General features: G+C 36.9%; 1 protein-coding gene across 4 annotated transcripts in view; it reads right to left on the bottom strand.

Annotated features, from left to right (window-relative positions):
- LOC126050146 (ubiquitin carboxyl-terminal hydrolase 12-like) overlaps positions 1-18,188 on the bottom strand; it is a 32,712-nt gene that overhangs the window by 11,411 nt on the left and 3,113 nt on the right. For 2 of the 4 annotated variants that reach the window (XM_049827656.1, XM_049827659.1), the window contains exons 2-5: positions 7,018-7,098; positions 2,567-2,780; positions 1,359-1,585; positions 29-105 (exon numbers count right to left, since the gene is read on the bottom strand). In XM_049827656.1, coding sequence (XP_049683613.1) covers positions 29-105; positions 1,359-1,585; positions 2,567-2,780; positions 7,018-7,098 — 599 coding nt within the window. The remainder of the gene's footprint in view (positions 1-28; positions 106-1,358; positions 1,586-2,566; positions 2,781-7,017; positions 7,099-18,188) is intronic. The other 2 variants (XM_049827660.1, XM_049827658.1) reach the window with 2 other exon arrangements.

Below are 18,188 nucleotides of genomic sequence, written 5' to 3'. Positions count from 1 at the left end.
TTTTCCATTCCCAAATATTTTCATTTACCTTAGACAGTGTGTTATTGATGTATTTTGTTCCACATCAACCGATAGATCCAGAAAGTCCTCATCTTTGCTACTAACCTTGAAAAAAAAATGAAATATTTCATAACAGTTTAGAACTGACAGATTTCTTTTAACCATTTCTGGAATGGTGCAATGTCCTCGTTGCAAGTAGAGAGCTTTGTGATAAAAAATAAAAATATACACAAACAGGGGCCCTTTCTCGAGTTAAACTATAACTGAAGAAATAATCTGATGTGTTGTTACAATCCAGACAGGAATATTAAAAAACAAAACAAAACCAAACCACCCCCACCTCCCCCTCCCCCCCAAAAAAAACCCAAAACCAAAACCCAGAAAAAAACAAACCCAAAAACCTTTCTTGCAAAACATCTCTCCCCCTTGAGACTTCAAGACACATCTGCTTACTTCACTGGAAAAACCAAGTTTTTAACCACTCAAAGCGCTCTGAGCTGAAGAAGCTTTAACTGTATTCCACTCTGCTTTGTAGACTGATACAGCTTTCTGCTGCATTTCAGAGTTTAACAGTAAATACTTATAGGAAATGCAGAAACAGGCAGATGCGTTTTCAATTAAATGGGTTAGCAGTTAGGAAAACCATCTTCCCATTTGTGGAACAGTCACATTTAATTTCAATTTCTTCAGACAGAATCTTATTACTGTCATTTTTAGAGCTTCTATTCACCACATAGCCATAAGTTTAGATTTAAAACACCAAGAACAGTCATTCCAGTTGTAATCACTTCTCTTTTTTTCTTTTCCCATCTGGGTTTTCATTTTTTTAGAAATATTAGATCAGACACAGCACATGTCAAACTACAAATTCCTGGTCTGAAGGTGGTGTGGTTCTTCTAATTCTAGACTTTGTGGAACTTCTTTTGCTCTCAAATAGAGTGGCTATGGACCAGCACCAAGAAGCATAGACTTCCAGTTCAAGAAATTCAGTTAGTTAACCCAGACTTAAATAAATAGTGAGCAACTCTCATGTAGAAACACAACATAAACTATCAATCACTGACACAGGAAATAACATGAAGACAAAAAGGCAGCTTATATCAGCCAGGTGCAGACTGCCTTGATGGAAACAGGGAGGAGGAACAGAAAAACACTACGCTTTTTCTGAGAAACATACCTTAATGAGTATTGGTTTGAACATAGAGGTGATACAGTCATAAAATAGGCTATGCTCCATATTTTAATAGAGAGAGTGCAATTTCATCTATCCTAATAAATGAAAAAGTGTGCTTAGTATTAGGGAAAGTGATCCAGAACCTGTGAAAAATCTAAGAAGTTTTGTTTTGTTTTAAACGTACAGCCTCACAGTTAAGACATCTGGTTTCATTGGTTAGTGTTCCTTGGAAGATTTCATGGACCCACGTCAGATCAGTCTTGTCTCCTTCTTCGCTCTCAATGCTGCCATTCTGGAGTTTGCCATTCTGCTTCTCCTGCTTTTTCTCTTCTTGTAGTAAGTCAGCAATAGTGTTAAGTAGGTAGTTTAGGAATTCATGTGCATCCTGCTGCATATAGTTATCAAATAATTCTGGAAAGGAAGAGATCAAGGAGAATGAAAGAATACAGATACTTCGTAATATCAAGTTACTATGCTTTTAGCAATCAGTGCCTGCCCTTCCCCCTTCTCTACCCTATTATATAATTGTGGGTTACACTGTTAAGAGTCTTTGAAGAATTGTACTTTGTTGTTCTCACAGTGGATGTAAGGTTACCCTCACCTATTCGTCGGGTTGCAAGAAACAGGCAGTTGAAAAATAACATAAAGGAAACTTAGTTTGGGCATTTCTTGGAACTGAAGAAAACCAAGATTGGTTTGGGTTTTTTTTTGTTGTTGTTGTGTTGTTTTTTTCTTTGGGGAGGGAGGGAAATAAAGAAATTCAGATGTGTTGCCTTGGGCCATTAGTTCATTAAGTCCAGCATCAAGGGGCAAAAATCCCCTACTATAAGTTTGTTATCTTTTCAAGTTCAAGCAGAGATGATAAATCAACATACAGAACTTTTCCTCACAAAGTAGCCCTGGGAAATAACCACCAGCTCTCATCACAAGCAATTTATCTTACCGCAAATGTAAGAAAGCAGGCTAAGAGTGGTTAAGTCTCCTTAGAGAGTTCAACTTTGACCAACTCCATGATGTCTGTTTAGCCCATGACAATTTCTAGCAACGACCTGAAGTGTGCTGACTTGCAGCAGACCTCTACAGAACACCATGCCAATGTGGAATAACTGGAGTACTGAGACTTGTGTACATGCTCTGTACCTGGTCTAAGCAAGTACAGAAACAAAGATACCTAGATAATCCTCTTATGACACAGCACAGTTCTGATATAATCTCTGTTCTCATGCTACAGAGATGGTGAAATTCACACCACAAGCAGGAGTTGAAAAATCTTCCAGAAATCTGTTAAAACTTGATAATTTGGACTCACTCAAAAAGGAAGTTATGTTTATGTTTTATGTGTTTAAATCTCCAATGCTTAAATCTGCATAAAAATTTCATTTATTCATTTACCATTTTCCTTCCTCAATCGGGAAATAAACTTCTTGGGTGGGATGACTCCCACCTTCTTCTTTTGCGTAGCAATACTGTTGAAGAGATCAGAGAGGCATGTCAGGAGGCTTTCCTTCTTTCGAGGCTGCACTTTGTATGCCAAAACTTTTTCCCGAAATGGACGACAAAAATAAAGTGCCTGTAAGACTGAGTTGCAGTAGCAGGTATTGCCGAACTGGTTAAAACAGAACAAAAGGAAAACAAATGTTTTCATATTAGGTCTGTTAAAAAGTAATATCACAAAGAGATTGCTCATTAAGAATGTCACATACTACAAAATGGAAAAATTGTCTGTCAGAGTTCATTTACTGGGGAAATACTAGTAGGCACAGTGTAAAAGACTCATCCCTGTATCATGACACCTGGTAACAGCAAGAAAAGGAAGAGAAGACAACAGTCACAGTGATACTGGGCACAAAAAAAAAAAAAAAAAAAAACACCGGAAACCACTGACAAAAAAAAAATCTAATTGAGGGCTCATCACAAAATCAAAACTTCTGGAGACACAGCATGCTACTAATCCTGATAGGGGACATCCTGCTGATACTGGTGTGGAGGGGTGCCAATGATACAGCAGAACAGAGGGACAAAAATACAGAAAAAGGAAGAGACAGCATCCATCAGCATCACTGTGTCTCAACTGTATTACAGTAACAAGAGCTCAGTGCATGAACTTATACGTTAGATTTGCCTATGTCAGATACACAAAGTACTTTTTGGGGATAGTTAGCAAGGTACATGTTAAATATTTCCTGTTTATAATGAAATATTATGAGAAGTACATGATGCAGGCAAATTCAAAGAGCAGCTGTTTTACATCTGCCATATCTGAAGGCAGTGTCATTTCAGAGAAAGGAGGACAGCGCTAACAACTTCCAGAGGCAGTGTTCCACATTGCTCAACAAGAAGAAAAACTCAGACTGCTGAGATATTAGCATATCATCCACAAGAAAAACACCATGGGGTTTTTTTGAGTTGTTTCTTTGCAACTTATTGTGCAACTGTATCGTACAATGCTGTTGCTTAAAAAAAGTGAAACAAGTTCTGGGTTTGCCAGTCCCCAGATATTCTGGCAGCGAGATTCTGCATCTCAAGAGCATTGAGAGCAAAATACTTTAAATAAACAAAACGAGCACACAAATCTGACTACAGAACACAGACTATTTTGTTAAGTGACACTCAGAGAATATGGCCGCTACTGTTCACCCAAATTTGGTGTGATCACTGTAACAGAATGATTTCAAGTTAATAATCAGTTTGCTGACTGAAACAGAAATTCAACAGTTTAGTTCATACAGCTAAAAAGGTTACAGCAGTATGGTTACATTAACATTAATTTATACCATGTGCAAACAACGCGGAACAACAGTTAAAACTTATTGACATGAGGAAAACAAATATGCAAGCTGAACAAACATGTGAATTAGGATAGAACCTAATTCATATGCTTGTTAGTGACTCAGGAAAACAAATAAGCATCATGCTAACTAAATTTGAATACAAGACAACTACCAAAAGTCTGATTAAATATTGTTTTCAGATCAGGTATCTAACATATTCATTTGTAATACTGCCAGAAAATTAGGAGACAGAAGAAACTAGAAATTAGCCATCTTAAAAAAAAATAAAAAAAAAAATGGAAGGCATGGTGCATCTTAAGTCAAAAAAGTTTACAAAGCAAGTAGTTAATGAGATTTCAGGACCGTATTCATGGAGAAACCATGTTAAAAAGCATGAAGTCAACTGGTTATACATGTCCTGCTTTGACGCTACCCACACGGAGAGAAATTATTAGAACCAAACTAAATGGAAGAGTTAAAGGAGTTAAAGAATTAAAATACCATCCAAATAGCTTTAAAAATTCCTGACAGTAAGATGCAAGATGCTTTGCAGTAGTCAAAGTGATACAGTGAAAAATTCACTTTATGGCATGCTTTAGGTTTTAAAAATGTCCTTCTAAACTCTCTTGTTTGCTACTACCTTTACATAAAGTAATGTGGAAGAACTTTTATTCCTGAAATCATTATCTTGCATGTTAGCATTTTAGATATTTTACTGCATGCCAAGTACTTTACAAAAAGACCATGTGACGCATTTTATTTCAGCGATTCTGACTCTTCTTCCTGATAGAACAAAATCCTTCCAACTTTGAGCAATTCAGGGCCTTGGGAAACTTCTGAATATCTCAATTATTGATTACGCTTCTCTGTATTAGAGAGTTCTCCAGAAATAAACAGTATTACATAGCAGTGTCACACTTTTAAACCACAATCGGTTTGCATTTAGAAGTACGAAGTAGTCAGATCTTTCCAACCATGACCTTAACTTTGCTAGAAATTCTGCCTGAAAAACAAACAAACAAACAAAAAAACCAACAGAGGGGTCTAACCATTTGTCTTTGATAGAACCCCAAAACCCAGGTTTGCAAGGCAGTTCTCAATGGGCTGATGAATATTTCCAAACCTGGAGCTACATGCACAGATCAAATACACAAATAGTGTATGAAGTCTAATGTGACCTAAAACACAAATGAAAAACAGGTACAAACACATGGGTTTTTAAATTTTTTTGTCATGGTTTCTCTGGTATAAATAAATATTTCAAATAGATGCCAAAACATAGGAGTTTTTGCTTAAAAGTGACTGTGTTTAGAGTCAACATTACCTAACTTCATAAGAACTTCTAAAATTTTACACTTTCAATGCAAAAATAAAGTTTGATAGCTTATTTTAAGATAAAAGCTTCTTAAAATGAAAACTGAAATTAAATTCTGGAATGAAAACATTGTTTCATCCCTCTTGCACTTCAGTTCAACATTAGGTGTGATCTATTTTAACAGGCTGTCAGAAGGAGCAGTCAGACCCTTCTCCCGTATGTTGCTAAAGCCGCTGCAGAGCAGTTTGATCACACACAGGCAAGCTGGTTCAGCTCACTGATCCAAAGAGAAAATAACTATTAAAAAAAAAAAAGTAAAGCCTCCATTGTCCGTGGCTTCAACACCTGATTCTATGTGCAGTACAACCACACATTTAGTAGTATTGATGCTGAAGCCATGAAACTGACCTCTTTAAAGCACTCCAATTAACTTCAAATCATGAAAGAACTAGAAATAACTTAGGAAAAAGCTCTGCAGAACAACAGCATGAAAACGATTATCCTAAAGACACTGGCTGCAAGGAATAAAGCACAACAGTATTAGTCATATTTTGTCCTTCAAAACAGAGAATGGATGTGGTTATAATAATTCTGGTTATTTTTAGAATGCTATTTTTCCTCTTCACGCTATTCATTGCGCTACTATTTATGTTACAATTGGAGATGCCTTCCATTTTTCTCATTATGGTGCAAACCTCAGCAGCTTTGGAATGGCCATTAACACCATACTTAAGGAATATAACTCACTGTGTTTAGATAGTTTGGTGCCTGAGAACACAAACTACTAGAAACCCACAGAGAAGTCAATTAAATGAGTTTGTAACGAGCTGCAACAAATAACACTTTAGTAGCTATGTTAACTTTATTTGGTGCATCAAAAGATCATCTTTCAATTTGCAACAAAAAGTACCTAGATGACCAGCAAACAGAAATATACTTATGTTTTTAGTGAGTTTTGCCAAAATTATATTTTCACATCATAAATATGATGCAACAGAACCACAGTTTCTATTAACTAACTTCCTATATCTATTGGTAAAAGATGTCACAGGTGCAACAGCTGCCTTTCTCCTCCAGAAGCACTGGCAAGATCAACATCAATACTCCATTCTCTCCATAGTTAATCTAGGTAGACAATCCTTATTGCCCAACAGATCCCAGTTAAGTCAGACCTATACAACTGACAGATACAAAAAGATACATCTTTTTAGAAGGATTTACTGTTACACCAGGCTGTCAAAAAATAAAAAAAGGAGTATTACCACATCTAAGAAAATTATCAACCACATCAATGTCATTCATCCCCTGGCCATGTCCTCACATACAAGAACTTCCACTAATCCCATGAGTAATGTTTTTAGAAAAGTAACACACTTTCATTTTAAAACCTCAAGGCTCCTACACCCTACAGCATCAGTATAAAATCAAATCTCTCTTCTCTAGAAGAGCATATGAGCAATGTACACACTTTATTAGTTAACGTCCTTTCCAGCTAAACATTAAAATCATATTATTAGAAACATACCTGAGTAGGAAGGTTTCTCTCAAAGGCTTTATAATATACTTATTTTTCTGTATTGAAGATGAAATTTATATCTTGGTTAATAACAAGGCATAGCACCATATTGCAGAATGTCTTAAGATCCCACCTTAAATTAGAAGTGTTCGTAGATAAAGATCTAACAAAGAATCCTGTTACATTCAAAATTAGGATAGGAGTTAAAAACCAGCATTTCAACCACAGAAAATTCACTTACATTGACCAAGCCAAAATAATGCTCATTCACAGGGAACTGTTCAGGACCAATCTCTTTCTCCAAAGCAGAGGCATTGGCGCCCTATGAAGAAACAGTATGTTTATGTTAGGGGGAAAAAAAAAAAACACTTCCTAAAAAAATCCAACAAAATTCATAGTACTCCTATAAAAACAAAGTAGCTAAGAAAATAAGTTATTTCCCTTGAGAATTAGCATCTCATGTTTCCTCTGTTCTTAAAAATGAAATCAATATGATGGTCTATTATTATAAAAGGTACTATGGTTTCACTTAAAAACTCAACTTCTTCAGCTGAAATTAGAGCTATCTGAACAGAAGGGGGTTTTGCATTTGAATTTCTTTGAAAGTTAACAAGAAATTTGTCATCACTTAAGACTTCAGGTTAGTCAAAGTGACCTAGAAACACCAATTTAAATTTAGCTAAGAATGCATTGTAAAAATAAAGAAACTTGTAACACACAGAGAACTTCTAAACCTAGAGGACGGAAACCATATGGGCTATAAATCTCACGAAAGAAAAAACATCTTTTTGGGATGTGGACTGCACAAAAGGTTTGATGTGGCTGTTTATTATTTGTATCTCCTATAAAGAATTCTTGAAAAAAATCTTGCTTTCCCCGACACTTTACATTAGAAATACTACAATTTTCTAAGTTACTTTCTGGAAAGTACTATGGACAAGTAAAACATGATTACAAAACCCAAGAAGACTGGAAAGAAGAATTTTATCAGACATTCCTCAAACTCAGATCACCTAAAAGTGCTTTGGCTTTGGTACCCTCAGTTTAAGGGCCATGTATCAAACTTACAGTGTATTTTGATACATCCTTGAGTCTCCAGCAATATAATGAGCATAGAACATCCTATTTTATATACAACTGAAAAACAGCAGTACACATCTATATGGTCTTACTTGTCACACAAAACAAGAACTAAAGCACACCAAAATTCTAGCTTCAATTTTAACTTTGTCCCCTTCAAATTCAAAGTGGTTTATGCATGTCTTTCCATTTTCCCCCCTTTTTTTAATCCACCTGTACCTTATAGCTGAGCTCCCATTTGGGATTTGGTACCTTCCCTCATACCACTCCATCTTGTTCTCTAGCGTTTCTTGCTGATCTTCCAACAGTCCTCAGCTGCATCTGTGCTGTTATCCAAGGAGTTACCATCATTCAATGCAGAATCCAAGCACTTTGGATTCTTGACTTCTGTTTTAAATATCCAACTCACTCCACCTATAACCTTCTGCAAACAGTAAACAGCAATCCCTCTGCACAGGTGAGCCATCTTAAAACACTTCAGAAAAGCACTGAACAAACAAAAACTACAGTCCAGCAAAATTCAATTAATCTATTTCCCTGAAGCTAGTAATGTTTTTTAATTGCTGAGCACGTATTTCAATCATTTCCCTTAGCATTTTGCTTTAATATAAACCACAGACAAGTGGAGACTGTACAGACAGTTCCATCTAGATTGTCTTCAGCAAAGAAATAACTTAAAATTTTCTAAGAAACAGGAAAGAAACCAAGAAATAATTTAGTTAAACAGAAGGAATGGAAACTCTGTAGTTGGATCTCCCACATCAGATTTACAGTGAATTACATATATCAAAAAAGACAAAAATGAGGAAGGCTCAAAATTGGGTACTATAAAAAAAACACAAAAACATTCACTAGGTGCCAACAGATTTACAAGCAAGACTCTCTGCAAGCAGCAATTACACATTTTTTGAGGCATCAGTGCCAGTTCAAGCAGCTCCTCGCATTTGTTTCCCCACATCCATTCCCTGCCTCCAAGTACCTCTCTTTCACTCCACTATCTCCCCTCAAAAAAACCCAAACCAAACCTAGACATAAGAACAGCTATCTGCAAAGAAGAACTGCTGATACAGCTCCCTGCAAATGCTACTTCAGCTCTTCACTTATATTGTTCTGATCAACACTGACTTTGGGTAATAGCATAATAGGAGATTATAACCTACGTGCTATGTAAATGCACAAGAAGAGATGATGCTGGTTTTGAAAAATTTTCGGTCTTGAAATCAGAACTGACTGCTAAGTGAGGTTTCTTTACTCTTACATTCTGCATGTTTCAAAATTAAGGAAGGTATATATGTAAAATCTGCAAGCTTGTAAAGTTCAGTTTAAATTTCTCTCAACAGTCTTCTCACCTTCTCTATGACCTCCAATATAGTATTAGAGAAGCGCTGGCAAAACAGACAACTAAAGCACATACCACAACTTACAGAACTAGTGAAACTAGACAACCCGAATACTCCAGTGTGTAAAGCAACATATGGAATAAATATCTGAACAAAGAAATAAAAGCATAAGGATTGTAATTTTTAATAAGACTATGCTATAAAGAATTTAATAACCTACCATAAACCAGTGTTGCAATTCAACTAAACCACCAACCTGTATTCCACATGTATCTACCCATTTAATCTAACAGGTTACATGTGCCTTTTTTTCAAATGGTTCCATGTATCTACTGCCAAAACTTTGTCAATTTGGGTAAGTTAACTGCAGGGGGACATAAAAAAATTAAGGTTTCCTTAATAAATGCTAAAGTTAATCAGTCACAGAAGCTAAATTAACCTAACATTTAGTTGCAATGTTTCTGAAGTTTCTTGTCAGAGAACATTTTAAATTAGCATACCAAAATCATAAAAAAAACCCCAGGATTCAATGCAATTGTGGGAGGGATCAAAATCACAAACTAGTCATAAATAGTTCTGAAGATGCAAACTTGCAAACTAAATAATATGTAACATACTGAAGAAGCTCTAGAAAATGCACATGCCTAGCATACCATGATAAAATAACTACATTGCACAGTAAAGAGTGATTTATCATGGGAGTCAATGTCCAGGAGAACTATACTACACAAGGCAACGAGTAGGTAGGGGAAAAAAAAAAGCACTTTATGGTGACAGCACAAGTTGGCCTTGGTCAAGTTTCAGGATAGAAATAAATGACATGTTTGTGAGTAAGGCTGCATAATTAGAGTCAAAGTTCAGCTACTCACAATCCGTGATCTTTGCAACTAAATTTGCAAATAGCAAATTAACCAACTGGAGACCAAATCTAGTGTAGCACGAACTGTGTCGTGCTGCAATGAAGCCTAATAAGCAGCTTTGCTTTCAGGCTGATAAGTGTCATATACATTTTCCCACCACCACTAAAAGAATTTTTCCATCTGGATAAATACTTCTGCCTCAGATCACGTAAGTATTTGCTCATAAGAAACAATACACACTTCATAATTTTGTAAACATACAAGTCACATTTCTCATCTAGAAAAGAAAAATCTAACCCAAGTGGCAAGTGTCCTACGAACGAAAATTTATATTTGATTATTTGGGTAATCAAGAGAGATGCATCTCTTCTAGGGTGCCACAAACTACTGTGTATCTTACAGTACTTTACACATCTAAAACGATAAGAAAATCAATACTGTTTTGCTAAACTATGACACACATTGGGAGCAATAAAAAATGACAAGAAAAAAATTACTAATACATACCAATTGAGTATGCTTGGCATACAAAAGCTAAGCAAATAACTTACACTAAGTACACCTAAATATAAAGCTTAATGCATAAGATTATTATTGACTTCTCATTGCTAGCACAAGACAAATACATCTTATAAACACCCCAGAAGTACATCCTTGAGACTTCTAGGAGGCCCAAGAAAATGTTCTCAAGCAACTGTTCTGCTACTCCAGTTCAGGAAGAGATGATACAACTTTCTGTATACAGTTCTGTGAGCAGGAACAAAACACAAATTTATACAGTCAACACATAATTACCCAACAAGGAAAACATCCCCCTAGTTTAACTAAAGTGGTAATACTGTTTTACTTATATAATTGGACTCTCGGAGAGATGCGAATTTAACACTTCCATATTGGTGGGGGAGGTGACAACTAGAGTTTCAGCAACTTGTAATCAGGATTTATAATTTTCTAGAAATTACTGTCACTTAAAATGTTGTCTCAGAGGTTGGTTGCACTTTGCAAGAGCTCCCCTATTCTGTTCACACCCCCACTAGCAGAACTGACTTTGAATCTAGAGAGCGAGCAAACTTAACTCAGTGAGTTTGCGCAGATTAGTCAAATAGAAAAATGGTAAGCTGCCCGGCCCATCTGAACTATCACCATCTTAGCAGTTCAGAATAATAGATACAGCTAACAACAGCCAAGATGACCCCAAGAGACCAATATTAAAATATTTTCTGTCGTAGCTGCAGTAATTTTACTTTATGCATATTAGCTAATTAAAAAAGGGACCTATGCAAGAACATTTGTGCTCACCGATTTCCATCAGAAAAGACAAAGAACACCCTTTAAAAAAAACCCTCATATACTAAATTTTAAAGTATCAAACAAAAGCACAGGCAATTGTTAATATTCAAGTTTTCCTCCATTTTTCATACCAACTCAGTGAGGGACATCACAACAACAGTAGATATCTATGAGTTACAGGGAAGATAGGATTAATTGAGTAAAACTAATATTTACCCAAAGAACACCAAAAGGTCTCTAAGGCAGGTTTTGTTGAGTTTGGTAAAGCAAAAAGGGATGGTAAAATAAAAAGGGATGTGAAAGACCAGTTTCAAAAACTCTTACCTGAGGTAGCTGTCTAACCAAGTCATCACAGATGAAATGATCCACAGTATAGCTGATATTTTAACTGAATAACCCATCGAAACCAGAATAGACTATCAAGTCTTCCAACTTGTAAGCTGTGAGTCCTTTTTGCTCAGTAGCGAAGTCTTAAAGATTTATTTCCAGTTCAATACACCATGCAAGTGGAAAAAAATAGTAGCGGACTTCTATTTCTTAGCCAGATTACACTGCTAAGTCATTGCATCACCACAATGAGCTAAGAAAGAAGTATGCTTAGGCATTACGGTCTCTTACAAACTCTACAGTTTACAACCACTCCTGCAAAGAAAATTAGTATTTTCCCTTGTCTAGATTTAATTGATTTCAGAAACTGGAAATGTATCAACAGTTTCCAGGGGCTTAAATACTTCTATGCCCTTAAACTTATTTAAATTTGTAATTATTCTTACAGACAAATGGCTTATAGATTGCATTCACTTATCTGACAAGAATCATAAGAAGAAATTATTGTTGGAAGATGAAGTTATCACTTTTCTATTCACTATACATATGTAGCTTTATGGTAGAAATTATAATAAGGCCCAGAACTTAGAGTTCTTCTGAAGCTATTGATGAACAGAAGGAACAGCTGGGAGTGATTAATAACGACTGCACAGCTCAGAACATGAACTATGGTCAACTGATGAGAGAAATCCACGTCTGGCATCCACACGGTTCTTGCCACAAGTTATAACTTTTTCCTTTTTTAGTACTACAATTTTTACTAAGTTTCAGTGAAGTCCTAATCCTCCACAAAACTTGGCTGAGAATAAGCGGACTATTATTAAAGATGAACCAACGTTACCAGTCAAAATTTTTTATCCTGAACTAACACTTTCACACTTCGCAGGAATTCACACTTCCATTTATAAGTATCTACTTTTTGCTGCTACGAAGGTAACTTTGCAGACGTGGGAATGGTTATAAAAGCAACGTCCTACTATCTTGATAAGCACTCAAGTAGACCTTATGAGCATGAAGCAGCTGCTGCTGTAGCTTCAGTAAGAAAAGGATCAAAATTAGCACAACACTGGGTCAGTATCCTTGCTGTTATTCAGAGCTCTTGTCAAAAATAATCAGGTCAATGCTGTACTGCTGCTTGAGCAAACAGTGAACAGAGAGGCTATGAAATGAGGCGGGGGGGGGGGAACCCACAAAGCAGACGATGGGAAAGGGTTATGCGTGGGAAGAACCCACCGTCCTCTTTGCAACAGCCTTGAGATTTGGCGAGGAGAGCAGAGCAGTTTATGGCATTTACCGTTGCTAAACTGCAATTTTAAGACAGCACATGAGGAGGGCTCAGGCAGCTGTCCTGCACATTTTGGAGGGTGCTGGTTTCATATCTGCTTTGACTGAATGCGGCGGGAGCATCTCACATTAGCACAATCCACTAGCTATTAGCAATTGGGTGTATTTTCTGAACTGTAGAGGTGGATGTGTGACATTTATGGGATAGGCTGGAAGAGTGAAAGAAGTACAGTAAGAAAACAAGAAGAAACTATCGTGAAAGAAGAGGGATAGTAAATGAAGATGCAAAAAATATAACCATTAAAATAGTCATTGAAGGTGGCTACAGTGCAAGCAGCATTTATGACGTGCTCTAATTATACAGTGTTTTGAAATTATGCAGGAAAATCCATGCAACAGCAAATTGTCAATGGTTTTAGAACCATTCTGTAACCACTCATTACCAGTTCAACATAATGGGACAAAATACTAAATATTTGTCTGGTTTCTTAGAAGGACATGGAAATGTAGATACTTAGACAGAACACCTGTCAAACAAATGCTACGAGAGTTTTTTAAATGTGAGCAAGGATGAAGCAGTTGCTTAAAGTACAGGAAAAGGAAGTACGTAGAACCGTGAAGCCCTTCTCATCTTTTCAAAAAAAGACAACCATAAACTTGCAGTTTGTTTCTTTTTTTGATACTAACGATCCTCACAAAATCTACAAGAAGTCTGAGCAAGTCATTGCTGTGCTTATTTTGGGGCACTCCACCATTTTAGATGCTCCATTTACAGTTCATTTGTAGACAGCAGGAGATTTTCAGAAGAGAACTCTTAAAATCTGGATGTGTATGTATTACTTCTTCTGAAGTTACAGAAAAATTCCTATCTGTACATCGTATAATGTTTAAACTGCAGTTTCCTATGCTTGCCTATATAGTTCAGCTGCTTTAGCCCTATCTAAAATACACACAAGACTAATCTCATCACCAGATTACTTCTAACGAGCTAGAGAGAATCAGTTAACTTAAACACTCTCCATACGGTCCATGGAAATTTGAAGACACAGCCTTTCTTCAAGGATAAATTACTACTTTAAGCTCAGTGCAAAGTATTAATTTCCACAATACATGCATTTTACACAAGCCTTTTATCCTTCTCCCATTGCAATTAATATCATTCAGGTCCAATGAAGTAATTAAAGCACTGCAACTTAGGATATCCCTAAACTTTTATTACAGCTGCATGCACACCCAGAAGCTGCATAGCATGATTGGTATAACAGCCTGTTGAAATAAAAATCCCTTATGATATACTAGCTTGGGCTCAACACCGTACTAACTCAGCTTTTGGATTGGAACCAGCTTATTCCCACTGAGTGCATGGCATGTACCTGCCTGCAAAAGACATTTCCCTTAAAGAAAGACAAAAAGGGGAAAGATATCTAGGAGATATTTCCATGTCCAGAATATATCCGGTACACAAGTCTTGCTTTTAAGTCTCTAATTATTCATTTGACTCTTTCTTTTTAACTAATTAGAGTAGGGTAAGATTTAGCATTTGAAAAAAGCTGGGAAGCAGCTTTCAAGTTGTGTAGAAAGGCTCCAAGGGCAGCCTTTAAGATCAGAAAAGCTGGTTAAATATACTGCATGACTGAAGAATGATTTTTAAAGAGTGAACAAACCAACCAAAACAAAACAAAAAGGGGGGGGGGGGGGGGGGTGGAGAACAAGTAGGCCAAGCCAGAACTACCTAAAACCTTTCAGGAGAGAAATCTGAATTAGATGATGCATTTCATAAAGTCTGCCTGCACTTACTTTGCTGTATTAGTCACAATAATAGCTCCAGCTTCAGGACTATTAAAACTACCATGTGGAGGACTGCAGAAAGGAGCAGAACTGGGGTTGTATTTCTGAAAGTTTACAGAACATACTGTCATGATTTTCTAAACACAGAATTAGATGTTGCTTCCCCATCTTTTAAAACTCCTTGACTGTGTAGCACTGAAGTCAGATAAAAAGAATTATCAGCTCAGCTATCACTCACTATGATTTAGCATTTGAAATTATCCCTTTTCATGCATCTAGGAAGGCTGCCACTCTAGGCATAACAAATTATGGTAAATTGAACTTTGGATTCCACCACTTTGCATGCTTATGCAGGCAAAACAAACTGATAATCTTGAAAGGAGCAGGTGTAACAGTGTCACAGACCTTCCAAGACTCACGCTTCCAAATACTACAGAATCTTCTTAATCGTTTGGTGCACATAGGAAAGGCTGGCCTTGCCCACTCTTCAACAGGGAATGAAGCTTACCGAGCACTCTGGCTACTACCAGTATCATGGAGAGACCACAGTGAAATTAGAAAGTGCTGTATTTCAAACTAAGCTTACTACTATGAAGTGTTTAAAACCTGAAGTCTTAGAGTGTTTTTAAATAAATTAATACAGAATGCTTTGTAAACTGTTTCACATAAATGTTTATTCAATTAGGAGCTGGTCTTGCAAGGTCCACAAGATACATGCCTCACAGAGCTAAAGCAAGTCATATATACTTGTGAAATTCTGTAATTTTATGCTCTTTAAAATTACACAGTAAAGCTAGGCTCCAGTAAAAAGAACATATGGAAAGAATGCTGCATTAAGGGTAGGAAGTACAGAAAATACTGCTTAAGAGTCTCAACCTTTGTATTGTGGTACTGTAAGCAACCTATTTCCCCCTTCTTAGGCACTGTCTCTGAGATTACGGAAGCGTTCACAGCTAGTTCATCCACCTGAGAAGAGCTCTGCAAGATTCCTCCTAACCTTGGGTTTCTCTCAAATGACCTAGTAACACAGTAAGAGTAGATGTCTTGCTAGTACAGCTTTCAGATATTTCACAGCTTTTTGTCCCTCTAGAACAACAAACACAAACAGATCTACAGGTGTACTCAAGTCCCAGTATTTACCAGTGTTGTTCTTTTGTCAGTTGGTAATAAGATTTTATCATGATCTTCACACACCAAACAGTGGAGGAACAATAGTGTAAAGAGTGAGGAAGTAGATGCTGATGGAAGGCAAAACATAACACTACAGATTTATGGATCCGAATGTGTATATATGCACAAGTTGGTGCACAAGAGGTCAAGTGGATGAATCATAGAATGGTTTGGGTGGGAAGAGACCTTTAAAGGTCATCTAGTCCAACCCCTCTGCCATGAGCAGGGACAGCTTCAACTAGACCAGGTTGCTCAGAGTCCCGTCCAACCTGACCTTGAATGTTTCCAGGGATGGGGCATCCACCACCTCTCTGGGCAACCTGAGCCAGTGTTTCACCACCCCCATCATAAAAAATGTCTTCCCTCTATCTAGTCTGAATCTATCCTCTCTTAGTTTAAAACCATTACCCTTTGTCCTTTCACAACAGACCCTACTAAAAAGTTTGTCCCCATCTTTCTTATCAGCCCCCTTTAAGTATTTACTAGGAAAGGAGCTGAAAATATAAAATATGACATAAGAAACAAAACGTAATGATCTACAGTGCAGCCCTTTATTTTGGCAACAAGTCTAGGAATCTCCCAAATTGACATCTCTAAGAGAAAATACTGAAAGCCATTTATTTTTTAATAGGAACAAGATACTAAGTGATGTGCATATAAACACAGATTAATTCAAGGTATTAAAAGCATTTGCTCTAAATCCTGATTAAAGAGCAAACCAAGAAAGATTCAATAATACAGAGCACTTCTTGAACTACCTACACCTTGTTATTTTAACATCTTTTCCCAGGTATTCATGCCTCATTGTAAATTGTAACAGTCTGTAGTAGAGATCCTCTAGTATAATTAATATCTAATTTCAACTAATAAACCATATACTGCCCATAGTTTCCTCAGTACTCCATGGCACAACACAGATAGGATCTCTCATTTTCCCAGGGACAGCGAAGTCATGAAATCTTAAAGTTTATAGACAGTCTGGGATCAAAACAGACACGAGAACATCAGAAAAGCTCATCCACATGGTAGTTCAGGACCCCTGTAAAATCTTAAAAATAATTAAAAGGAAACCTGTGAACTATCCACCTGAGCTGGTTGTTAACTGCAGGCCGGCTGTTTGCTTTGCAGAGGCTTACATCTCCAAACTGCTTACATCTTCAAACCGCTACATGTCCAAAATCTGGAGAATGCATCAATAACCACCCATCACACACACGGTATTGGAGTACAAACAGCACGCCGAGAAACCTTCCACAAAGTGACCTACTAACTGGTTTGCAAAGGGTTACACACTTTTTTTCCCCTAAAACAAAGCAGGTTATTCTCAGGCTGGGTTTTAAGTGCAAAGATGAATATTTGTTTCCTTCAGCTTAAGAAGTCAATCAAAAAGCAGAGCACTGCTGGAAACAGAAGTCTGCTTAGCTAGCTCTACTTTTATCCTCCCTTCTTTCCACTTCCTCAGTGATACCTTCCCAGCTATAAATGCTATTTCTCCAACAAAGCTAAAACAAAATTCTACAAATATAGGTGAAACAGCAGTAAGACAAACATTATACACCAGTGACATGAAAGCCCTGCTTGAACTGAATGGTGTAAATTATTCAAGTGGCAAATGGAAATGTATTACTTACAAATGATTCAGTCATCTCTTCTCTAGCACTGAAGTTAATAATTATATCCACACTGTACTGATTCAGATGAGTAGAATAAGACTACCACCAATTTGTATACTGGATTTGAGTTCTTCAGGCACGTCTTACTGGTTTAGCAAACAATTAAGACATGAATCCAGGGGAACTGTCCCTAACTAGCCTACCAAGAAACACCAATATTTCTGCTAAGTTTACTACAGACTTCACAAAATTAGCTTTCAGAAAGGAACAGGTCAGATCTATGCTTCACACCTTGCTCCACTCTAGTGTTCTGGTTTGCTTCTCCAACCAAAAAAAAAAAAGAAGTTATTGTCAACACAACAAACTCCTGACTTAAAAACTCAGTTCTACAACTGACTGTCTCAGGCCCCTGGAGTGCATCAGGTATATTCTGGATTAGATGATGCAGTCAGACCATGGAAATTCAGCCCTCCTTGCTCGCTCTCCTCAGCCAAAAGAGGATTTGCATCTGTCCATGACCATGCATATACCACAGAACTACAATGATATCACTTTTAAATATTTTTTTAAACAGGAGCTAGGCATTTTTCATGAAGGGTAACAAAATGCCTCAGTAGTGCTTTCTATTTCGCTCTCCCAGTTAATTTTGCAGTTGCTTGC

Source organism: Accipiter gentilis, chromosome 24 (assembly GCF_929443795.1).
Source record: "Accipiter gentilis chromosome 24, bAccGen1.1, whole genome shotgun sequence".
NCBI classification, from domain to species: Eukaryota; Metazoa; Chordata; class Aves; order Accipitriformes; family Accipitridae; genus Astur; species Astur gentilis.
This window is presented reverse-complemented; position numbering and strand designations above follow the sequence as displayed.